This window comes from Coffea arabica, chromosome 1c, assembly GCF_036785885.1.
Source record: "Coffea arabica cultivar ET-39 chromosome 1c, Coffea Arabica ET-39 HiFi, whole genome shotgun sequence".
NCBI classification, from domain to species: Eukaryota; Viridiplantae; Streptophyta; class Magnoliopsida; order Gentianales; family Rubiaceae; genus Coffea; species Coffea arabica.
In genome coordinates, this window is record NC_092310.1 from 39,885,570 (window position 1) to 39,912,363 (window position 26,794).

Genomic DNA, 26,794 nt, shown 5'->3' on the forward strand with positions numbered 1-26,794 from the left:
TGTTTTCCATTATGACTTCTTTCTGCTCAGAATCGCTGGAAGAATCGAATAAGTTCGTAGCCAAATTAAGCCATGGAGATGCAATAGGTGACTACTCTCCTCTTCGTATTTTGGTTTCTTTCCGCAGCCTACATGTAGTCTTTTCAACCTTGGGATCGAAAATCAATTCACCTTTGCAAAAAGAACGAGGCATAAATGAGCAAAAATACCAGAAAATAAAATAAAATAAAACAAACTCAAAAAAAATAAATTAACCAATGCCAATCTCCGACAGCAGCACAAAAGTTGACAGGTTTCGAGCCTGTACAATAATAATAAGTTCTTACTCACAAAGGTATAAGCAAGTACAATGGTAAATAGGATCGTCTCCACAGGGATTAGGAAGAAAATTTGTTTCTTTCCAAGTGAAAATTAATCGGGGGAGTTTGGACAATTGAAAACAAAAATAAACAATCAATACAAATTAAAAATAATTAAACTAAAGCAAATGAAGCTTAATTTAAGGATAAACGAGCTCTAGCCAAGGAAATAACTTCAGAAAGGGTTCAAACAACTTATCATCGATGCAAGAATTATCTTAATTATTCGCTAATAAACAGGTTATTGTTGCCATACATACATGCGATAGACAACCAGCTTTTTCTTAGTATCTCGATAGTTAAGGTGCGCCCATTAACTACTTCCCTAACCAAAAAACAACCCTAAGTACGCTCGTAGAATTTAATTTCTTAATTGCATTAAAAACAAAAAAAGTCCTGTTCTAATCAATAAACACACTATTAGAATTTATTTAAATTAGATCATATATCTCCCTAATATGGAACCAATCATGCTAGTTGCCACTAATTTAAGACAATTAAATAATTACGAATTTAACTGTTTTAATTGGCAATAGTTTGTTAGATTGAATTCAATATCAGACGCCTTTGATATCCGAACAACTAACAATCATGGGGAAGTTAAACCAGAAAATATACAAATACTAACAAATAAAAGAAATTAATAAAAACGATTAGATCTCACAGATGTAGATGAACCAAATCCTTTGCTATTTCTTGACTAGAAAAGAAAACTAGTTACTCTCTATCAAGAGTAACCTACGCAATTCCATTGAATAGAGTCGCATAAGCCTTTGACAAAAGAGGGTTAAAAACAAAAAAGTCCCTTGTGATATTCCTAATATATAGAAAAGCCCCCGCAGTTTCAAAACATACAAAACGACATCTCATGTTTTGAACTAAATTGTAAACTAACAAAATTCGTTAAATTTAACGGAATTCGGTAAACTAACAGAATTCCGTTAAGTTTACTAGATTCCGTTAAGTTTAACGAATTGTATTAGTTTACAATTTAGTTCAAAATATGAGGTGTTGTTTTGTATGTTTTGAAACTACGAGGAATTTTTTTGTGTATTAAATATATCACATGAGACTTTTTTATTTTTAACCCGACAAAAGAAGAAAACTAAAGAAAATAAAAGACCAAGAGAAAAGCCAAGCGGGTACGGGAGAGAACCAAAGAATAGTTGAGGCCATCCTTTTTGCCCCTCTTTCTAGCAGAGTCCCGACCCCTTCGACTTCACTTTGGCTTCGGAAGTACTAATCAAGTGAAAAACCAGCCAACCAAAGACTTCACTCCCTTCACGTTTCTTTCCTTTCCTAAACTATTACTATTTCGTAATTTTCCTAAGAAAAAAAAGCTATTTCCGAAATCGACACAAGACAGCTATTGTTTCCAAATACAAAATGGAAAACTGAATATCTTGGAAAAAGACTACAATTTAAATTGGGAAGCCACGCGCGTACATTCCGAATTGTCTGGATTTGACAGCAATTCTTGAAAAATCACTCATTTTATCACCTTTTTGCTGATTTTCTTACAATTGGCACCATCAACCAAATATAAATAGAATCCACTAATTAATATAATATTTAGCTAAAATCAAGAGTAAAATAATCATAAATTGAATAGCAATTATGCACCCTATCAGGTTGCTTATGAAAGGTGCTTGCAAATCTACCAACAAAACATGGTTATCATATCAATAACATAATTTGGACGCACAACGAGGCATGAGAAAATTTTCCGTTCTTATCAATTGAGTCAAAATGTATTAGCGGAACAAATTAATTCATCTTTGTTCTAGAAAGTTATAATTTGTACTACTGTTATAGCAGGAAAATCAAAATTCTTAGGAGCAATATATATTTCATGATTCATGTTAGTACATTCACTATTGGAATAAACTTGTATAGGTGTCCTCAATTATTTCATGAGATTCATCCTTCCACCACCCTTAATGCACACGCAATTTGAAAGCTTTAAAAGAATCTAGTTGTAAACCTTTCTTAAATAAAATATATTTTTAAGTATGTTGATCCGCTCACCCCAGGATAAATTATTTTTGTACGTACCACAGCAACTTTCAGAACTCTTAATTGTTAAGACAATAAATAAATGATAGAAATGAAGAAATACCTTTATCGGAAATGAGATAAGTATTTGCGTAAACCCAGCTAAGCTGAACATATAAACAGAAAATGAATTATTCTAATGAAAAACATAATGGTGGAAAACATACTAATGAAAATATATAGGAAAGATATATCGATGGTTATTATGAGTTGTTGCAATTGCAGAGAACTAATAAAATTTAGGTATGTCTTCGCTATTTGGTTTACTTTTATATTGTCAATTATGCTTTAGCATGTGAATTTTTTTAGGCTATTTTATCCACAGCAATTGTTTGGATGGGCAAAACTAGTATAATATTTTATTAGATGGCATAGTTTTATCAACATTTTATGATCTCAGGAAATGTAGGGAAAACTCTAATAAGTAACATTACTTGCATGATTAAGATCAACCCTTAAAGGATGTAGACTAGCAATATGATATGTGGATAATAGTATTGAATTTGCATAATTTGGTTAATTTAATGGAGGAAAATTCTCTTGAACTTTCTACCCTGAAATGGCTTAGAATCAAAATCCCATGTTTATAGGCAGTGGGCAAAAGAATGTATTGTAAGGAAATTATACACCTATTTGCAAGAGAAATATTGACATATTTAGCAAAGTTGCAGGTGTACTTGTAAATCATTACTTATTCAAGAGGTAAATGAATTTCTTGCATCATCATTCATTATTATAAGTGTGTGCCTCTTGAATGCACTCACACACCAACTCACCTAAATAAGCTATTTTTTCTTTTGTAATATAGCATCTTATGCTGCATCTTGTACGAAAGAATTTAGCTTGTGTTCTAGTCTACATTGACTTACCATATCCATATGTCCATTTTGTCAGATAAATCTCACTACTAGATTGGGAGTTTTTAGACTAATTTAGAAAAAAGTCACAATAGTTTGGAAACAAAAGATTACTTTAGTAGACCATCCTAAAAATTAATAAATAAAAAAACCTATTTTGATACCCTTCAAAATGTCTTTGATAGCTTTTTAAATGGGACACTTGCTAATACAGTTCAGCCTATTCAATATACTTCTTGTTCTATTAATTAATACGACAAGAAATTGTCTCAAAAAGTAATAACTTGATAATGGGGAACATTGAAAACTAACATAGATAAACCGTCATTTATGAGTTGTCCTAAAAAGTGAACTTTTTAAATATAATATATATATATATATATATATATATATATATATATATTTTTTTTTTTAATTTTCCTACCCCCACCCTATATCTTTCTTATCTCCAACTGTCAAGTTTAGGATTCAAACTGGAACCTGACCGTAAGAAGAATTTTAAGAACTCTCTCATGATTATTGGACTGACTTAAAAGGTGAACTTTGAAGCGTCTTGACAAGTGAAGTTCTAAATTTTAATACATGAAAAATACAAAAAAAAAACATATTTGAAAACACAAAAAAAAGGAATTTTAGTTTTACAATACGACTACTCAAAATTACAACTTAAGCAAACAAGAATAATACAGCAACAACCAGGCATAAGCAAATTCAAACTTCATGGACATCGATACAGATTTATATTTGATGCATTTCAGGTTTCATGGGAAATACAGGTGCAATTGGTTTTCAAAGATGTTAAGGATGTTTTTTTCTCTTACTCAAAGCGCAACTTGGTTGCTTAGACTTGGATTGATCTTCTTCACTTCACTCAATTAGTTTGGATCTCACCTTCATCAACCATTAAATCAGAGACAATCAATTTTAATTTGAAGGGACAAAATACATATACATATAAACTTTCAAATCAACATAAAAGTTTTTAAAAACAATTTTAGGAGGACAAGTAATTTAAAATTCATGAGCTTTTCAAAATTTTCAAAATTTTAAGAAAAGAAATATAAATATCTAAAATATCGAAGGAGGATCCGGGTCCTAGCGTTGATGATGAGATTCTTAGGGATGAATTTGGAAAATTCCTCCTTGCCTTCTCATGTTTTTTGAACCAATTAAAGAATCGACTGAGACTGATACCAGATGAGTGTACTACGCACTTATATAAATTTTGGAAAAATCATATATAGTGGTACAATGATAAGAGGCAAAGCCTTTCACGTGGCGACTTTTCATCATTACCAAAAGAAGTCCATGGAGCAATTCATGTTGACAGACTTGGGTTTCCATCTTTTAGGTGGTCTTTTTGTTAAATTTAATTTAGTTTCTTATTTATTTTTGTACAGTCATATTTGTAAGGAAATAATATTTCTTTTTTTATATACTTTTCAATAGTAGAGATAGGGTATATCTACCTCCATCACAACTTTTAAATTAATAAAATTTATAGAGTACCATTCCTCTTCGTGTATGGGAGTGTTTTTAAAAAGAAAAAACAAATTCAATATTCTTTCTTTCATTAAAAAAAAAAAAAAACACACACACACACACACACCCGCCTACCTTCACATACGGATTATTACATAAGGATCCCAAAAGCAGCCTTTGAATTCGTCAATATGCTCTACCAAGTTTGTTCACGACCTACTTGAAGCCTCTTTACTCTGCAATATTGATCACCTAAGCAAAACAAGAAAATATACATGTTCTTTTGTTTTTCTTTTATTTTTCTTGAAAAACGGTGGACATATTGTTAGAGACAAACAAAAACGAGAGCGCACAACTCTTTGGTCAGCAAACACAATGTGGCAAAAATTGGAACAAAACAGTCCCAAATAAAGTGCAAATTAAAGTCGGACCAATATTTGAGAGCTGTCGTTATTATAAGGGCCATGCATATTAAATCGTTCTAAATTTTACCTTTAGTTGCATTGTACCCCCCCCCCCCCCCCCCCCATATTCAATAAATACACATTTTGCCTCTCTGTTTTATGTTTTACAACAAAAGTGTCCTCGGTAAATCAAGTGTTTTTCTCTTTATTCATTGGTTCCTTTGTTTTTCTTTTATACTACGCACTTTTCCTTTTTTTATTTTTTATTTTTATCACTTATCTCGTGTCATTATTTCCTTCACTTTTCTATTAGTATTACCAATTGTATGCTTATTATCATAATGTAGTTTTTTACTTATAATTTTATTATTATTTTAATTCATTATTTACACTATTAGAAAGTTCATAACAAACTGTATAGTATGAGGAAGTACTATATGCCTATCATAATTAAAAAAATGTATATAACTAGAAATTTAAATACATATTAGCAAACTAAAAATTTTCAATGACATTATATTTAAAAGTGCATACCAAATAAACAAAGTAAGTAGTATTTTTACTCTTTCATAACATATAGTTGATTAAACATTATGTTACTATAATCTGCTTATTTGTTACTTTTACTATTAGTAATTAATTAATTCTAATCTCTAAATATATTAATTTAAATTCTATATGCAATATTCTATGTGTACGGTTAATATGTACTTTGTTATAGTGTAGACTCTGTAATCATTATTACTTTTAATAACAAAAAGTAAGTTTGAAAAGCTTAAAAAATAATATAGAAATAAAAATAGTAAAAGTAGTTGGTCATATGAAAGAGGAAAAATAAATTAAAAAATGAAAAAAATGTACAAGCAGAAAAGGAAAAATGGATAAAAAAAAATATGAAACTAAATAACATAGAAGGAGCATATCTACCCTAATAATCAAGCAAGGGGAAAAAGGTACCTATTTATTGAGTTCATAGAGGTAAAGTGCAACGGAAGGCAGGGTTCAAAGGGATTAGTGCATTTAACCCTTAATGTAGTTAGCGTGAAACTATACGGACGGGTGAGTATTGAGGCAGAGTTGTAAGTTGAAGGGTAGACATAGATCTACCGTCCATGAAGAATTGTAAAAAGAATCATTCATTAGTTGAGAGTTGAAACGACATAATGGTTACAAACCAAATCTTGGGTGTTTGCGAGGACAGGTCATGCATGTGAAAATCATGTGTTAAAATTAAAAACATACTTTTGTTGTAGTCTTTTAATTTCTTGAGTATTGCTGGTCGCTTTCCTTTCTGGTTTCCACCGAGTCGTGAAAAGAAAGGTATAATGAGTTGAGATGACCAACCAAAGTAGGACTTTTGTAAAGGTTCGTTACATTTGCCTATCCCATTTCTTTTTTTTTTTTTTTCTTTAAGCATCCTATGTCCTCTAAAAAGAGACTCTGAGCTTTGAGCAAACTTTAAAGTGTGTTTGAATGGTAGATTATTTGAGATAATTTAAAAAGAAAAAATTTTGTGGCATTTTTTTTGATATAATGTAAATAAATTAAAAAATATGTTGATGATTTAAATAAATAAATTTGATAAATAATTTACAATCCAAACTTGTCTTATATCCGATTGGGCTTGGAGCAGATGACTGAGTTCTATCCGATTCTTTTTGGTTGTAACATTTTTTACGAAATTTTGTTACGTATTTGGAATATTTTATTCATGTCTATTAATTTTTTTTAATTTTTGGACACTAAATAATTTGAAAAATACAATAACTGTCAGCAAAAGCATGAAAGCAAGATTATATTTACCACAAATCCCAAAGAAAATAAAGATAAAGACAAAATGATTTTCATGGAGCCTCTAATAGTGTTGGAGGTTAAATGCTTTTTCTCTTCTTTTGAGTTCCAATTTGATTCGGTGGTCAATTGCATGCATTCAAGTGTTTCACCAACTTTTAAGGCCTGCTTTTTGAAGTGGCCTCTGAGTGATTGGATAGGTCCCGTGTAGTGGATTGGGAGTGGGGACGGGGACCTAAGGAATAGGATGGCTCACATAACTTTTGACGGGAAATAAAGGTTTGTGCAGTGCGTGGCCATAAACAAGCCAAAAAACTTTGGGTTAATTACATTTACTTTCCCTGAGATTTGATCATATTACCAATCAATCTCTATAATTTATCTAAATAACAGTCTCACTCTTTGAATGATCAATATTTAACAAAAATCCCCTAATGCCGAAAATGCCCTTATTGAGGCCATTTTGCATTAAAAAAAGAACATATTTTTATTTTATTAACCTTGAAGCAATCCAAAAAAATAGAAAAAAGTTTTTGCTTATTATTTTATAAAAAACCATGTCTTTGCTTCCATAAATAGTTTTGAATCAATAATTATTTTAAATCTTAAAAATGAATATTAAAAATTAGATAAATTGAAAGAAAAATAAAAAAAGAAGAAATTATTTTAATTCCTGAAGTATGGTTCTAATTGAGGAAAACATGCTTTGTGCTCTCCGCAACATGTCTTGAATCACAAATTCGAACCACACTTGAGGATTTAAAATAATTGCTTCTTTTTTATTTTTCTTTCAATTTATCTAATTTTTAATATTCATTTTTAAGATTTAAAATAATTATTGATTTTATGGAAGCAAATATATGGCTTTTCTAAAACAATAAGCAAAAACTTTTTTCTATTTTTTTGGATTGTTTCAAGGTTAATAAAATAAAAATATGTTCTTTTTTTAATGCAACATGGTCTCAATAAGGCTATTTTCGGCATTAAGGGAGTTTTTGTTAAGTGTTTGATCATTCAAAGGGTGAAACCGTTATTTGGACAAATTACAAGGGATTGATTGATAATATGGTCAAATCTCAAGGGAGGTAAATGTAATTAACCCAAAAACTTTTGAGCATACGAGTTTTAAGTTATCTAAACGTGATTATGTAATATAAAATATTTTGCTGGAGTAAAAGTAAAAGTAAATTACAAAGAATATTTGTGACAATTTCTTAAATTTTTTTGAGAGAGAAAACTCTAATTTTCCAGCTCTCTCCCATTGCTCCCCTACATCTATCTATTACGCTGTCACGCGGGTGGTGGGGTGCCAAACAAGTGTCAGAATGTTCACATGTGCTCAAGGTTGTTATTGGATTTTAATGCTTGGAATATATTTACTCTTCACGGTTGCATAGTAGCTGGCACAACAAGTGCAACCACAGCTGCCAGGTACAATCCGTACAAGCAGAACCATGCACTCGAAGGTACAACGACAAGAAGCACAGCTTTGCTCAACAGTAGAAGCGGCAAGAGCTTCCTTATACTATATAAGATTGAGTTTTGGTCAAAAAATAGGTTAAATTTCAACCGCATAGGTGGGGGTTTTTTGAAAATGTGAAATATTGTGTATTAGTTTAAAAGCTTTAGGTATAAGTTAAGGAAGCATGTATTTGGGTATGTTTACTGAAATTATCCCATTTTAATACATTTAAAGTTGTCATTAATGAGCTATCTGGGTATTGATGGAATATTTAATTAGTGTGTAACCATTTTTGCATTTTGTACAACCCATATATGCTTGTGTGTTGGTGTAATTACCGGAATATCCCTTAACTACCAATAATTCCCCTTTTCAGCCGCAAATAACCGTTTCAGATGTTGCTTTGTCTGAAGCATTTGAATGGCAATCGGATTTAGGAAATGAGCCAATGATTTCTCTATCAATGGTAAGAACCCATTTCTCTATCATTTATAATCTGCATTTATAAGCCACAAACGTTGGTCAGTTTATCCCCTCTCAGTTTCAGGAGTTAAGTTTTGCCTTTTTGTCTTTGTCTACAACGATTTGCCTCATCATTTTCTCTTCCATCCGAGATCAACTCTGAAATTACCTATTATTTTGTCATTAATTACTTAATTCAATTGCCCAACCGTTGGTATGTTAATTAGGGGGGCAATCGGGTCCGTTTCGGGTTGGCGGGTCGGGTTGAGACCCGGGTATAACAGAAAATCCGCTGACCTGAACCTGACCCGTCAACCTGAAACGGGTCAGAATACCTGACACGAACCTGAAAATTTTGGATTGACGGGTTGACGGGGTCGACCCGAAATGACTCGAAACTTAATTTTTATTTATTAATTTATCACTGTAATTTATAATAAAATCAATTTTGTACAAGACTAATTACATAATCAAGTAATAAAAATTAAAATAAATAATCCCAAACCAAATCTAAAATAAATTAAAATACTGTAAAAGTGTTTTATCCCAAACCAAATATAAAATAAATTAAAGCAGTATAAAAGTAAAAAATAATATAATACATTATTTGTCCAAATATAATAATTTCAACTTCACATAAGTTAAATAAATTCATTTAGGACTAAGTGATTAATGCCTTTGGAAAAAAGAATAACTTAGTTTAATTAGATAAAATAATTTTTATGTTTATTAAATTATTTTTAATTCATAAAACTGGTTATCGGGTCATATTAGGTCATCCACGGGTTGACCCGAATTCAATCTATTTTCTTTTTGGGTCTATCGGGTTCGACCCGATTCTGACCCGAACCCGCGAAATCTCAACCCAAATCCATTAATTTCATGTTAGATTTGTGTCATGTTTTCAGGTCGTGTCGGAAATTGCCACCCCTAATGTTAATGCCTGAACGGTTGATTATCAGTTTCTCCCTGTTCGCATTCTAGGATTGAGATAATTCTACCTGGCTTCATGCTAATCAGCTCAGAATGCTCTTCAGTCCGAGCTACTCCTGGTGGTTCAGCGTGAGGTTAGATTTCACCCCCCCAATTTTTCAGTTCCTCCCTTAATTTTATCGGTGTGTTTTTAGTACCTACAATTAGCGACTCTTATCACGTTGCCTAACACCAATTGATCTCGGTTGGTTATAATTTTATAGGTTTGCAACAATAGCAAATAAGAGCTCTCGGTGGAGATTCTGAAATACGGTTAACTTTTTGTGTTGCTCTGCCTTTCTGCATTATCAACGACCTTCAATTTGACACAGTTTTATTGCAACGCTGTGTGAATTGATTGATTATATCGTTTATCTTTTCGTACTAAGTTTTATTTCTTCTCACAATGTACTATTATTTGTTCAACCAAAAAACCTTTTTCCCCACAAGGACCAAACACCCGCGTAATGCGCGGGCACTCCCTCCTAGTCTTATATATATATATAAAGGATGTATAATGGATAAAGGATACTATACTATATTAAAAGAACCAATTTAATTTAGTGATTTGATAGATGCACAATGGTCATAGTTATTAAACCCGACCTGGAGAGCAATCCAGTGAAAGAGGTGGATCAACGGGCTACTGATTCAACTAGTGGGTGAGTGGTTCAACTGGTGGATTATTACATATATTTAAATATTATGTTTTATAATTTTTGATATGATTAAAACTATAATAAATTATGTTATAGTAAATTCTCAGTTAGTCCAATTTATTATAGAATCATTAATTCTTATAAGAATTAACAAAACCTAAATTTAATTAGTAATCCATCAAACTTCAAGTATAAAATTTTATCTAAGTGTAATTATTTAATTTATTTACGAATCTTAAGTGCAAAAGGTTATTAAGAATAATATTTGTTTTTAAAATGAATTGTGTAATATGTTATTTTTTAAATCCATTTCATAATTTATAGAATTTAGGGAATAATAAAATTTTATTAAAAGATTCCAAACAAATTTTGTTTTGAAGAAATAAAATAAGAATAAACATTTAATATATAATATAGAAGGAGTGAATAAGCATTAAGTGAGCTGCTAGGCTAATGGTAAGGGCGCTTGGTCTTTATACTTGAGGTCTGAGGTTTGAATCAGCATTATAACATCTTCTAATCATTTTTATCCCAAAATCGGGTTCCTTACAAAATCGTCTGGTTCAATCGAGTTGACTGGTTGAACCGCCGTTCGTTGAAAAGTCAATGGGCTTCTTGCACAAACGATCCAATTACAAATCAAACCCGATTTTATGGCCAATTTATCGGGTTGATCGGTTGAACCGTCGGGCCAGACCGGATTTAATAACTATCATAATGGTACTTAAATTTGTGAATATCTTCTTGTTATTTTAGCCAAATATTACGTTAATTAATGAATTTTATTTAAATTCTACATTTGGTGCTAATTGTAGGAATTGGGAGTGAAAGGGAGTTAAAGTGGTATTTTTCTAGATAGAAGATTTCTACCCAGTCAGGCATGGCCGCACCAAAGTTCTGCTAGTCTGCAAAGGTCGTGATTGTCATGTACGGATTTTTCGAATTCCAATTTGAATTTCTTGCTGCAAATGAGATTCCTTTTCCATACGTGGACTTCCATCATGATTAGGAAGCTTATTATTCTTCTTTTATTTCTTTTTTTATTTTTTTCTAGAGGAATTTAGATATATCTTAGATAGATATAAAAATAGGGAAAGACATTAGAATTAGGGTTCAATTTTTTTCTTCTTTGGCTATGCATCAACTTTTTCTTGGGGTCCTTCCACGAGCTACAACTTGTGAGAACCCGAAAATTTTCACATTTTCTAGGTATTATTTTATTTTTTTGCCTACATTTTTATACTTGCCTTTAAAATATTAAAGTTTCTATGCATTTTTATAAGCAAGTACAATTTTAAATCATTTTCCTAATATAAGTTAGTGTATGTTAAATTTGAAACACATTATAGACGTGGGACCCGCTAGTGCGATAAAATTTTGGTGATTACGTGATTTTTGTACTAAGTGTTATTATTTTACAAGATACTAGGAGATAATTAGAGGTTAGTTAGATAGATTAACCATTGGAAGAAAGAATATAAGTTTGAAGCATTAAGAGTGCCATGTGTCGCGACACGCTTGGAAGTTGGACTTGTCTAACTTTCTTTACCTTTACTAAAAACCAATTTTGACCCAATTTTCTTGTATTTTTCTTTGTCTTGGCTGGCCTTCTTGAGGAGCAAAACAAGAGAGGAAAATTCTTCATTTTCTAGCTTCATTCTTGCTCAAATCTTGTGTTTTAGCCAATCAAATCACAAACCACACCATACAAGTGGTCATTAAGGAAGCTTGAAGGTTTTAGTGGAGTTATTTTGGAGGAAGAAGAACAAAACTACCATCTTTCTTGAAGTGTTAAGGTACCTTGCTTGGAAACTTTCTCTTTGATCTTGCTAATGTCAAATTAGTGGCTTTAGTGGCTAAATATGTTGATTTGTGGTGGGTTTTATGGTTGAAAGTGGAGTTTTGATAGATTTTTGATTTATTAGTGATTTTTCTGTTTTTATATCATAATTATTGTTTAGTCATGGATTGATGGCTTGTTATAGTGTAAAATGGAGATTGGTATACGTTGGATATGATTGGTTGCGGAAAATTTCTGATTTGGTGCGGAAATTCCAGTTTAGGGTTTCATCTTACCCTGTTCTGGTCGGTTCTGTTCGGCTATGATGGAGGCTGAATCAGGCTTAGGTTAAAACATAAAAGTTGTAGCAAATGGTGTTAACTAGCTGCCTACAAAATTTCAGCTCGATCAGAGTACTGTAGCATGTGAAATGACCAAAATACCCTTGACTGCCCGTGAGCCCTGTTTCGCGAACAGATTTCTGTTTTCGTGGAGATTTCCATTTTTGACCATGAAAATGCATGATTTGGCTTTGGAGGTCTTCATGAGAAATGTAGGTATATGTCTTGGCTTCGAAACGCCATAAGATTCGTTTCCATCTGATAAGTATAGCTTCGGTTGTGGTTGTTATGCCGAAAGGTGTTTTATCGCCTATGATTTGTATGTGAAACTGTATTTGATTTGGGATGAGATTTGGTCTGTGATTGTAGGATGGAAAGTGAAGAAATTAAGGGGAAATGCTGTCTATTTATTTTCTTGAAGTTTGAATAAGTAAAAGTGAGATTTGAAAGGTGATTTGGGGATGCGTTGGACTTACTTTTCTTAGACTCACTTAGGTCCACTTTAATGGTGTTACTTGAACTAGATTCCATTTGAACTTGTACCTTTTCCCATGGTGAATGTGACAACCGTTTTAAGCATGATACTTAGTTACAAATGTCAAGTTTTGAACTTCAAATGTTTACTCATTTCTTTCCAAAACAAAGAAAAATTGCCAAGGGTTTCTCGGCTGCAAACTCCAATTTTATCAGGCGAGGTTTTAGGTGTGCATTTAGGGTTTGTTTAGCTTTCTTTTCACATGATTTTCATCAAGCACTTGTTATATAATATCTACTTGAATATATATTGATTTTGAGCCACATAAACGATTCAGAAAAATATTCCTTTAGCCTAGCTAGCCGGATTCTGATTTGTCTTCGGTCCAAGCGTTTTCCATTGGAAATTTTATAACCCTTTTAGTTTCGTTTTACATTTGGTTTGTGAAACCCTTAGTTATTTTCATCTTCCGATCCAAATGCCTCTTTTCACTTTAAACTCATCTTTATACATTTTACTCGTAATTAGTCGGGTTTCTTCTATTACACTTAATTGTTTTGCTAGATGAGCTGTAATATTCTCTCTCGTTTACTCTTAGGTTTCGTCGGTGGCTGAGGGTAATATTCGGAGGGATATTTTGGATGTTATTTTGCGTAAATAGGTGAGTGTTTCTTGTTTGTTATGTTTTCTTGATTATATGGCTTGTATGAATGATTGATAACATGTTAAATGCGTTCAATGTTTGCCAAAACAAGTTTTCTAAGCGAGTGTGTACTTTATCGCACTCGACCTAAATGAATGTGAAATTTTCAATGATTTAATGATTGGAAAATTACTTGTGCATGAATGTAAGCCTTTTGGCTGAACTTGGCCCTGCCCTTCGTTACCGATCGACTCGAGCCAGAAGCGGACTCGATCGGGCGATATGGTGACTCTGGGTGAATGTTTGGTATACTCGAGTATTACCTTATAGTCTGGTGGAGCCTGACCAACGTCCAGGAGGGGGTGAATGAAATGAACAACGAATGTCAATGCAAATGAGGGGTTTTACTTACAAAAATGCATTTTCAAATGATTGGAGGAATAAGGAAATGAAAGGAGAATGAATGAATGAATGGCTCCCTGTAAGCACGTATCTTTTTAATGAATGTGTTATTATCGCTTTCCATTGTAAATGCTTCTTGACATAGTGTTTAACTTCTTTTTTGATTATGTGTTCGAAACCTGACTAAGTTTTTAACTCATTCCTTTAGTTTTGTTTTCCTTAACAGAGGAAGACGAGCAAGGACGAGAGCCGGTATAGACTAGCCAGTCTAGTTCTTTTGATTCTTTTGTAATGGTTCTCGCCCTAGCATTTGGCACGGGCTGGATGTATGAAGAATTGAGAATCTTTGTATATTCAAAGTTTGTACTCCCTTTTGGGATAGCAATGTACATAAGTTTCGCTTTAAGTTTTGGATTGTTATTATTCGTATTCTTATGGTTTTATTCCGATTTTTGTTTGAGGTATGACTGAGTCTCGGCGAGAGCTGGGCAGGCGGTCCGCCAAACCCTTTGGTTCGCCTTAGAATGAGGTGGGGCTGTCACAGTTGGTATCAGAGCCTGCTTCACGTGGTCTTTGTGCGGAGTGAGGTTGGGCTAAGTGGTGAATAAGTATGAAGGACTAAGTGCTCGGTCGACCATAAGCTATGAATCATAAGTGTTATAGGCCTTAAATCTTTCTTATGATATTTGAGGACAATAGATAGGTACGTCAGGTAGGAATCTCGATTGTAGATAGTTTACCTTTGGGACTGGCCAGCTCGAGATGTGAATTATCTTATTTCGGATTCTCGTGCCCGAGTACTTGCATTTTGGGAATCTGAACAGGCTTTGTTTGGCTAGAATGAGTACAAGAGGTCAACGGACGCCTAGTTTGGATAGAAAGTGACGTGAGAGATCGGACGGGGTTATTTAACTGAGACTGGGACGACATATTGCCTTTTCATTTGATTTGCCCTTGTATTGTTACTACATGACTTTTGTTTGTGGTATGATAATACCTACATGTGTGATAGTGACTACTTCTGATTATCTGTCTAATGTGATATGTTTTCTTGTATATATGGTATGTTATGGTATGTTATGTCGTGCATATGTTTCTTTGTGTACTTGGTACGTTAGATCGTGTTGTTTTCGACAATTTACTCCGTTTATTTATTTAAGTTATCTTTTGGAAAAGAAAAGAAAAGAGAGAGAGAAAAATATATATATATGGACGGGAGACGTAGTCGTGGACGTGGACGTGATCGTGGAGCTAAGCGAGCCCAAGAACCAAGAGAAGAAAGGGAAACATCGGCCGAGCAAGCACAAGGACCGAGGGTTGAAGCCGGAGACGAAATGACGACGGCAATACAACAAATGACGAATATCTTAGCAAGACTGGTGGATCAACAAGGTCAAATGCTCGTGAACCAGCCCCAAAACCCTGAGATAGGTGAGGATAAGGCTCTTGAGAGGTTTCAAAAATTTGTATCTCCAAAATTCGCTGGAGGGTCTGATCCAGACATCGCTGAACAATGGTTAGAGGCCATGGTGAATATTTTCACAGCTTTGAACTACACTGAGCAAAGGCAAGTGAACTTTGCGGTGTTCCAATTTGAAGGACCGGCCCGAGTATGGTGGAATGTAATTAAAGCAAAGTGAGAAAGAGAACGGACTGTGTGGACATGAGCGAACTTTATAAGAGAATTTAACGAGAAATACCTCTCACCTTTAGTCCAAGAAAGGAGGAAAGATGAATTTATTGGGCTACGCCAGGGAATCTTAAGTGTGGCTGAATATGAAACGAAATTTACCAAACTATCCAAGTTTGCTTCCGAATTAGTGGCCACGGAACAGAGAAGAGTGAGACAGTTTATACAGGGATTGAATTTGGAAATTCAAGAAGCTCTAGAGGCGGTTCAGGTTAATACGTTTACGGAGACTCTTGAGAAAGTCCAATGAATTGAGAATGCAAAGGCACAGGTAAAAGCCTCCCAAACTCGGAAAAGAGGTGTATCTGGTAGTGTGATTGAGGAACCTAATGAATCTATAGCACCCTCTAAAGTGCAGAAAGTGAACCCGTTATTCCGCGCCACCATGGACATTAGGGGTGGTAGATGAAAGGTCTACAAAAGAAAGCTAAATCGGACATGGGGAGATTTCTCAAGAAAACCAAAGGATGGCTTCTCACTTGACTTGTGCCTACTGTGGAAAGGCCAATCACACCGAGAATGACTGTTGGTGGAAAGGGTGGAAGTGTTTGATTTGCGGAAGTGGTGATCATCAAATTAGCAACTGTCCGAGGAGACAGTCACGTGAAAGTAGTACCCCGCAACTGGAGGGAGCCAAATCAAAACAAGCAAATGAAAGAGGGAGCCGAACAAGTATACCGGCAAAAGTTTATGCGTTAGACAACCAAACAGTTCCGGACTCGTCTGAGGCAAATGAAGGTAAAAATTTCAAGGACGAAATTTCTTAAGAGGGAGAGAGTGTGAGAACCCGAAAATTTTCACATTTTCTAGGCATTATTTTATTTTTTGCCTATATTTTTATACTTGCCTTTAAAATATTAAAGTTTCTATGCATTTTTATAAGCAAGTACAGTTTTAAATCATTTTCCTAGTATAAGTTAGTGTATGTTAAATTTGAAACGCATTATAGACGTGGGACCCGCTAGTGTGATAAAATTTTGGTGATTACGTGATTTTTGTGCTAAGTGTTATTATTTTACAAGGTGCTAGGAGATAATTAGAGATTAGCTAGATAGATTAACCATTGGAAAAAAGAAGATAAGCTTGAACCATTAAGAGTGCCATGTGTCACGACACGCTTGAAAGTTGGACTTGCCTAACTTTCTTTACTTTTACTAAAAATCAATTTTGACCCAATTTTCTTCTATTTTTCTTTGTCTTGGCCGGCCTTCTTGAGGAGCAAAACAAGAGGGAAAAGTTCTTCATTTTCTAGCTTCATTTCTTGCTCAAATCTTGTGTTTTAGCCAACCAAATCACAAACCACACCATACAAGTGGTCATTAAGGAAGCTTGAAGGTTTTGGTGGAGTTATTTTGAAGGAGGAAGAACTAAACTACCATATTTCTTGAAGTGTTAAGGTGCCTTGAAACTTTCTCTTTGATCTTGCTAATGTCAAATTAGTGGCTTTAGTGGCTAAATATGTTGATTTGTGGTGGGTTTTATGGTTGAAAGTGGAGTTTTGATGGATTTTTGATTTATTAGTGATTTTTCTTTTTTAATATCATAATTATTGTTTAGTCATGGATTGATGGCTTGTTATACTGTAAAATGGAGATTGGTATATGTTGGATATGATTGGTTGCGGAATATTTCTGGTTTGGTGCGGAAATTCCAGTTTAGGGTTTCATCTTACCCTGTTCTAGTCGGTTCTGTTTGGCCATGATGAAGGATGAATTAGGCTTAGGTTAAACATGAAAGTTGTAGCAAATGGTGTTATCCAGCTACCTACGAAATTTCAGCTCGATCCGAGTACTGTAGCATGTGAAATGACCGAAATACCCTTGACTGCCCATGAGCCCTGTTTCGCGAACAGATTTCTGTTTTCGTGGAGATTTCCATTTTTGACCATGAAAATGTATGATTTGGCTTTGGAGGTCTTCATAAGAAATGTAGGTATATGTCTTGGCTTCGAAACCCCATAAGATTCGTTTCCATCCGATAAGTATAGCTTCGGTTGTGGTTGTTATGCCGAAAGGTGTTTTATCGCCTATGATTTGTATGTGAAACTGTATTTGATTTGGGATGAGATTTGGTCTGTGATTGTAGGATGGAAAGTGAAGAAATTAAGGGGAAATGCTGTCTGTTTATTTTCTTGAAGTTTGAATAAGTAAAAGTGAGATTTGAAAGGTGATTTGGGGATACGTTGGACTTACTTTTCTTAGACTCACTTAGGTCCACTTTAATGGTGTTACTTGAACTAGATTCCATTTGAACTTGTACCTTTTCGCATGGTGAATGTGACAACCGTTTTAAGCATGATACTTAGTTACAAATATCAAGTTTTGAACTTCAAATGTTTACTCATTTCTTTCCAAAATAAAGAAAAATTGCTAAGGGTTTCTCGGCTGCAAACCCTAATTTTATCAAGTGAGGTTTTAGGTGTGCACTTAGGGTTTGTTTAGCTTTCTTTTCACATGATTTTCATCAAGCACTTGTTATATAATATCTACTTGAATATATATATATATATATATTGATTTTGAGCCACATAAACGATTCAGAAAAATATTTCTTTAGCCTAGCTAGCCGGATTCTGATTTGTCTTCGGTCCAAGCGTTTTCCGTTGGAAATTTTATAACCCTTTTAGTTTCGTTTTACATTTGGTTTGTGAAACCCTTAGTTATTTTCATCTTCCAATCCAAATGCCTCTTTTCACTTTAAAGTCATCTTTATATATTTTACTCGTAATTAGTCGGGTTTCTTCGATTACACTTAATTGTGTTTGCTAGATGAACTGTAATATTTTCTCTCGTTTACTCTTAGGTTTTGTCGGTGACTGAGGGTAATATCCGGAGGGATATTTTGGATGTTATTTTACGTAAATAGGTGAGTGTTTCTTGTTTGTTATATTTTCTTGATTATATGGCTTGTATGAATGATTGATAATATGTTAAATGCGTCCAATGTTTGCCAAAACGAGTTTTCTAGGCGAATGTGTACTTTATCGCACTCGATCTAAATGAATATGAAATTTGCAATGATTTAATGATTGGAAAATTACTTGTGCATGAATGTAAGCCTTTTGGCTGAACTGGGCCCTGCCCTTCGTTACCGATCGACTCGAGCCAGAAGCGGACTTGGTCGGGAGATATGGTGACCCTGGGTGAATGTTTGGTATACTCGAGTATTACCTTGTAGTCTGGTGGAGCCTGGCTAACGTCCAGAAGGGGGTGAATGAAATGAACGAACGAATGTCAATGCAAATGAGGGGTTTTACTTACAAAAATGCATTTTCAAATGATTGGAGGAATAAGAGAATGAAAGGAGAATGAATGAATGAATGGCTCCCTGTGAGCACGTATCCTTTTAATGAATATGTTATTATCACTTTCCATTGTAAATGCTTCTTGACATAGTGTTTAACTTCTTGTTTGATTATGTGTTCGGAACCTCACTGAGCTTTTAACTCTTCCCTTTAGTTTTATTTTCCTTAACAGGGGAAGGCGAGCAAGGACGAGAGCCGGTATAGACTAGCTAGTCTAGTTCTTTTGATTCTTTTGTAATGGTTCTCGCCCTAACGTTTGGCACGGGTTGGATGTATGAAAAATTGAGAATCTTTGTATATTCGAAGTTTGTACTCCCTTTTGGGATAGCAATGTACATAAGTTTCGTTTTAAGTTTTGGATTGTTGTTATTCATATTCCTATGGTTTTATTCCGATTTTTGTTTGAGGTATGACTGAGTTCCGACGAGAGTTGGACAGGCGGTCCGCCAAGCCCTTTGGTTCGCCTTAGGGTGAGGTTGGGCTGTCACACAACTAAACCCCCTTTCTAGCCAAGGGATAATTTGAAATTTTGGTTCTTCAATCAACTATGAAATCGAATTAATTTTTTCTCTTTCTTTTATTCATTGGTATTTGTATGTTTTTTGGATTAATTTCTTCTGATTGCTATGTCTAGTTAAATGTCAAGGGCCCGATATTTGATTGAACAAGATAATCTACTGCCAATTAAAATAATTGAATCCGTAATTGTTTAGCTATTTTAATCTTTGTGGTGACTGACATGATTAGATTTGTATCAGAAAAATATACGATCCAATCTAAATAAACTCTTGTAGTATGTTTGTTGGTTAGAACTAGACTTTTCTATCTTTTATTGTAATTGAGAGATTAAATCCTACGATCGTAGTTAGGGTTGTCTTTTGATAAGGGAAATGGTTAATGGTCGTAACTTAACTATCGATAAAGTAAGGAAAAATTCGTTATCAGAGCGTGTTGATAGCTATAACTAGTTTATCACTGAATAAACTGTTGAATTTATTATTGCATCAAGAATCAATTGTGTGAACCATATGTAAAAAGTTACTCCTTTCGCTAAGGTTTTACTATTTATTGATTTAATTTTAGTTTAACTCCATTTAATTATTTTAGTTCAAATTAATTAATTATTTTAATTATTCAAAACCCCCCCATTAAATCTTATTCTAAAAGAAACGTATTTCTTCCAATCCCCGTGGAGAGATCCTCCTCATTGCTATATTTCTCGAGTAGATATTTTATTATTGAATAGATTCGACACCTGTCATAATTTGGTTTTCACTTTTCAGTAATACCCTTGTTAGCGATTCTAATAACTTTGCCATACTTCTCAATCTAAATATCTTATTTTTACTATGTTGAGGTTATTTTTGTAATATTGACTTTGTGGTTATGCTTTATGAACGGAGTTTGATTTTAAAAAGTTTTAAATTTTACTTGAGAAATAAAATTAGAGTTGTATTAGGGAATTTAAAAGCATAAAGATTTAGTGATTTAGTTTTCACTTTTCAATGATACCCTCGCTCAAGATTCAAGTGACTTAGCCATGCTTCTAAATCTAAATGTCTTATTTTTACTATGTTGAGGATATTTTTATAATATTGGCTTTGTGGTTGTACTTTACGAATAGAGTTTGATTTAGAAAGATTTGGGTTTTACTTAAGAAATAAAATTAAAGCTGTATTAGGGATTTGATTGACAATGAATTTTCTAAATTAAACATAAATGCAACAGAGTGTTCATTTCAACCGGAAAGCTCTCCATTGTGCTTCTTTTGTTTCTTTCACCGTTTTTTTCTTTGTTTGTGTCTTAAGAAAAGATAAAATTGTAGCCATTTTTTGTATTAGGTAAATTAAATACTAAAACTGAAAGAAAAGGAAACTAGAAATTTTATTCCTGCCATCCACTTATAAGGATAATCTAAAATAGTGATGAATAGTATGACGCACTACTACAAAATGATCTTTAGTCACACACTTAATATGACATTTTCTTAAAAGTGTCACAACAGAAAGTTAATGTAACATGCAGTAGGGAACGTCATTACAGTGACAAAGAAAATGACGAGTACGACATCGTATCACTCTAATTCGTCCAAATAGAAGTAAAAAGTGAAAAACAAACGCGGGAAAGAGAATGGCGCTACACTTCAGCGCCATTTTTTTGGGGGAAAAATTCTAACTACTCCAATGAACCCACTGAACTTTACTCTTTGTTCATCCAAGTTCTCTCTCCTAAAATCTTCAATCACATTAACTCTTTCTGAAAAAAGCCAAAATCCTTAACCCCTCTCACAACCGAATCCCTTGTTTCTTTCTCTTTCTTCTACCCGATTTTTAATTCTCCCCAATTTGAAGACAAATATGTAATATTTGAGATCTGTCAGGCCCGAAGTGCAACGGTGGAGGACGGTGTTCATTGGAAATCGCCAACAACTCTCAGGACTTGTTCTTCTACTTACAACAACATCTGAAGGAAGATTACTACCAGGTAACCTATACATTTTAGACAAAATTGATAACTTTTTTTTATTACTCTATTTCTTCTCCGGGGACGGCGTGGGACATGGGGCAGGAGCAAGATGGGTGACGGAGGGTTGCCCAGGCGGTGCCTTGCTAAAAATCATCACCCAACTCGACATTCAATTTGGGTGCTACTCTTTTTGCCCCCTATAACTAAAATTTTAATTGGATTCATTCCTCTGCCACTCTTCGGCTGCCTCAGAGAACCTCACCTCTGGTAACAAAATTGCCGTTCCTCATTCCCTTTGCCAGCGTTAGACCCAGAAAATTGGACCTTTTGTAACTGTAAAAGAATGGTGCGAATAGCTGAGGCTAGAAAAATGAGATCTTTAGGCTCATCATACGCTTGTCTGGAGTCTTTGAGTTATCAATCTCTACAAAGATGCTTAGTCAGCGGAACTGCAAAAGGGAAATCTAAAATCAAAGGATCACAGCCATTGAAGAGATCGAAGGTAACAACCAATAAAGGAACTGGGTCGGGTGATTCGAATCAGAAAGAAGGTTGGCCCAGAAGAAAATTCGAATTTGATGAATTGGTCGACGAGTGCTTGGCTTTGACTTCCCCAATCAGATTCTTGAAGCATAAGGAAAAAGCTAGGGAAGCTGAGAGAGAAAAGATGGGGCTGAAAAGTAAGATAATGATTACGCTTGGTTGATGAGTATAGCAGGGTTCTGATTACGCTGGGCTTGCCAAGGAGTATAGCAGGGTTCTGATGAGGAAGCATAGAGCTAGACAGGCTGCTGAGTCTGCATTCTTGAGGTGTAAGAAAGAAGCTATTGAGGCATTACCTGAGGGTCTGAAGGCTGCTGCTTTGGTCCTCGATTTGAGACCCTTTCCGGCGAATTGATTTATGGCCAATTTTTACCTCCTATTGAAGGGTATATCGAGAAGGTTAAGGCGGCAGCCAAGAGGAGTTCTGGCAAGGAAAAACTTAGATGATTGCCTGAAATTTTTTTTATTACTTTCTTTTTGGGTTTCTTTTTACTGCATTTACTGTCTTCTTGCTGAATTTTCTGGTTCTATTTATTTTATGGTGCATTTTCAAATTTCACTTTCTTTACAAATATGTGCATTCTCTTCTGGCTAGGAGAATTCTTGCTGTAATTGAATTTATTGTGAAGAAGAGTGACTTTTTAGTCATCTTTGCACTAGTTCATTGTCCGAATGGTTATCAAATTACCTAGAATGCTTTTACGCTAGGATTTGTAGGTAGGACCTGAATTCATTTTACTAGTTCATTGATCCTGATTTGTATCTTGTTCTGTTATTGAAGTAGCTTGAAAATTTCTTGCACTGCATAGTTGTTGGCCCATAATGCAGTTGGTCTTTCTCCAACTTTTGAGATGCCAATATCTATTAGGAATAGCTGCCCATAGGCCATTCGACAACTTAACACTTGGCTAGTACCTCATGTGCCTGCCAGTACTAGTTTCTTTGCAATTACTAGAATAGGACTTTTTACTTGACCCTTTTGCGTGAGCTTGACTCCAGCCTTGTCACCCCATTTTTCTTCTTTGGGAGCTCCAGGATTTCCTAAAATGGTTAGCAATTAGGTGTTCTCTTTAAATATCTTCTGGCTTTGCTGCAAAACTTGACCAAAATTGAAGTAGGTAAATTGGCTTAGAACTTCCTACCACTAACATTTGCATCATTGGTATTGAACTTGATATAGAATGCTCTGCCCATAGGATTCTAATGCAAAGTGCATCTTACATACATAGCATATATCAAGTGGTGACTAAGTCAAGCTTATTCCATCAATGCAGTTTCAACTTCATAAGATATATGTCATAATTGTCTATTATACTTGCAAGTGGTGGTTCTGATGATGAGCAGCCTAAGAAAACTAGGGGACCAAATTATATGAGACACATTTGGGGTAGACATGGTACTGACAAGCGAATTAAAGTGAAATTCAATACATTTGGTCAGCCAGTTGGTACAAATAGAAGCAAATTCAATGAATTTTTGGGAGCATTGGCAAGAATTGGAAAATATGCACCAATTGACATTGATAGTTGGCGTAAGGTTCCCAAGTCTTTAAAGAATGACATGATAAATGTAGTAAAGGTATCCATTTCTTGAACGTACTACATTAGTTGAATGCTTGTTCTCTTTTAATTAAGTATCCAATATTATAGGAAAAATTTGATCTTCCTGTTGGCGTAGAAGAACTAGTTAAGCAATCAGTAGGAAAGAAATGGAGAAGTTGGAAGCATGCTCTCAAGAAAACTTATTTCAATCCAAATGAGGCAATTGAAAGTCAGGTGCTTAAAAGATCAAAACGAGTTCTTCCACAGCAATGGAGAAATATCTTGACTAACTGGCTTTCCGAAGAGTCAAAGGTATGAAATATTATCATAGTCGTGATCCTGTTTTCTGTTTGCCTATACTTAACTATTTTGTGTTATGTTTAAATATGTAGAGAATATCTGCAACAAACAAGGAACACCGAGAGAAGAAAAAGATGAATCATAGTACAGGGAAAAAGCCATTCGCTCAAGTTCGAGTAGATAAGGTATAACATATAAATTGGTAACAACGTCTAATTTTTGATTCTGATATATTCTTTGGATGTACTATTATATGTAGGAAAGAGAGGTTGGGCATTCTCTCTCTAGAGTAGATATGTTCACCATATGCTACACTAATTCTAATGCAGTGCCATCTAGTTATGAAGCTGGGGAAAAAATGGTATGTTATTGCTACTTATTCACTTCATTCATAAACAAACTTTTTCTGTTACAATAAGAACGAGAATATAGTAACTTTGAATTGTTAATTTTAGGAGGAGATGGAAAGCTTAAAAAATCAACTTCCAGAAGGAGAAGAAGATAGTGTGGGTAGGAATGACGTGTTTGCAAAAGTAATGGGTGAAGAAAAGAGTGGAAGAGTTCGTACATATGGTTTAGGAGTTACACAATCTGATTTGTGAGGTGATATACCAAGTCGTTCAACATGTTTTCGCTTGGTTATGGAACAAAGAGCTGCGATGTCAAAAATGGAGCGAAGACTCCAGCAACTAGAATCAATTCAACACGGAGGATCACAAGGACAAAATTCACCATCTCAGCAAAGATCTACTTCACATTCTACAAATGCTATTCTTCGGCCGATAAAGGTAATAAATAGCTCAATTATGACTTTCTTTAGATGCTGCGTTCGCAAATGATTTTCATGAGCAAGTTCATAATTGCTATATGTTATTTAATTGTTGAGATTCTTGTTTTGGATATCATTATTGATTGTAATGGACTGCACTTTGGTTTTGGTACTTGTTGTGGCTGTCATTTTGGGTTGGTTCTTGTGGTACTATGTATTGAATATCTGTTCAAGACTTGCTCTCTTATATCTGGTTATATGCTTTATAAAATTTGTTTTCAAGGTTGGGGATAAAATTACAATAAAAAGCATGGTTGATTCGAACAAAATTTGTGCTGTTGGAGTGGTTAGAAATTTGGATCCAACTGCTGAAGTTGGTGACACACCTTTGGGATCACATTGGTGTGAAATCCATGTGAATGTGCCTGTGGAGAATGATGAAGAGCTAATGAGGCCATACCATAATTTTCGCAAGATTGGAGATGCAATTGGAGTAGCTATTGCTTGGCCAATAAACCTAGTAATCTTTTTATCTTATCTTTATCATTTGTATAACTTAGTTTTTATTTATTTTCTAACATTAAAACTGTAAAAGAAGAGCTGTAGATGTGATTTATGTGAATCTTGAAGAAAACTAAAGGATCCTTGGGTCAACTGGCTATTTTTTGAAGACATTGTCAAGGTGTTTTTTGTTGAGTTCTTGTTGAAGTATTGGTTTTTTGATATGTATTGGAAATGCTACTGCAATACTCACTGTTGAAAAATCTCTTAATTAGCATGTAATTCGTTGATATATATAGCAGCCATGTAAGTTGCTTGGATGATGTACTTTTACACTAGTTTGGCTGATTGTATTGCACTATCAGCCTATGAAAATGTAAATCACTTTGGTTTTCTTTTATAAGGTGGTACTGATAACTTTATTATTCCAAAAATTAGAATCTACATTGTGCAGGCAGGATGAAATGTGATTTCTACTTTTGGGTATAAAAATCCGGATGGTTCACAGGGCTAATGCAATATGATGTATTGACACTTAAAAGTGTCACCACTTCGATTTTTACGGTTCATAATATTCACAAAATTTCATGTTAACAAGTGTCAGAACAACCTAATCTAATTACACCATAAAGTGTCAAAATATTTCATTCTACTTATACTGCAAATGTCTCATAATATTTTATTGTACTTACATAATAGAAGTGTCAAGATAGATCCAATATATGACAGTTAAGAGTATCACTTTAGATTCATATAACCTTAACTCCTGTGTAGCATTTCTTGTCATTTAAAAGTATCATTAAAACAATAAATAATGATGTTTATAAATGCCAACAGAATTATAAATTATGACTCGTGCAACTGTCGTAAACATAGAATGGACGACGTTTTTAGCAGAGCGTCATTATAGATGAAACGTCATTACATCGAGCTATAATGACGCTTTTAAATGTCATAAAAGGGTATTTTTGTAGTAGTGGACAAAGTTACATTTTTACTTGGACATTAGCATTTGCTGATGTGCATTGAGCTATACTTATAGCTTCATTACTATATACTTGTTTTTGGACTGGGAATTAAGAATTAGCATAACTTAAGTATGAGAATCCTTCCGAAGACACATTATGTTCTTTTTATTTTCTTTCTTTTTCTTTTTGGTTTCAAAAGGGCGTATTATGTCAGATTTAGTGAATATCAATCAACCTGATGATTTTCAAATTTCCCTTCGAATTACTTTATCACCTAATAAGAACACAAACTCATAGCCCAATGCATGAATTGGCACATCTAAACTCTCTTGCAACGTTTAACAATTGAAAATTTTCTTTTTTTTTTAAATTATTATTGGTTTGTTGCTCTGTATGGGGAAATTGGGAAAAAAAATTAGTGAGCAATTATTAACCACCAAGTGAAAGATTATCTTTGATCTCAATCTAGAAAGAATGGAACATGGAATTTAACAAAAAGAAATATTGATTATATAATCACGAAAAAGTTCCTAACAAAAAAAATTATAATTCATTTTTTTCCTCTTTG

General features: G+C 34.0%; 1 protein-coding gene across 3 annotated transcripts; it reads left to right on the forward strand.

Moving 5' to 3' along the window:
- The first annotated feature begins 21,268 nt into the window (after positions 1-21,268).
- Positions 21,269-25,683, forward strand: LOC140014558 (uncharacterized). 3 transcript variants are annotated; one of them, XM_072065619.1, is made up of 6 exons: positions 21,269-23,725; positions 23,797-24,000; positions 24,081-24,173; positions 24,248-24,349; positions 24,444-24,776; positions 25,041-25,683. In XM_072065619.1, the coding sequence occupies exons 1-5, from the start codon at positions 23,519-23,521 to the stop codon at positions 24,588-24,590; spliced, it is 753 nt and encodes a 250-aa protein (XP_071921720.1). In that variant the 5' UTR covers positions 21,269-23,518; the 3' UTR covers positions 24,591-24,776; positions 25,041-25,683. The 3 variants fall into 3 exon arrangements, 2 of the variants coding, with proteins under 2 accessions (XP_071921720.1, XP_071921743.1); XM_072065642.1 differs by having other exon boundaries at positions 21,271-23,678; XR_011821352.1 differs by having other exon boundaries at positions 21,272-21,622.
- Positions 25,684-26,794: the final 1,111 nt, after the last annotated feature.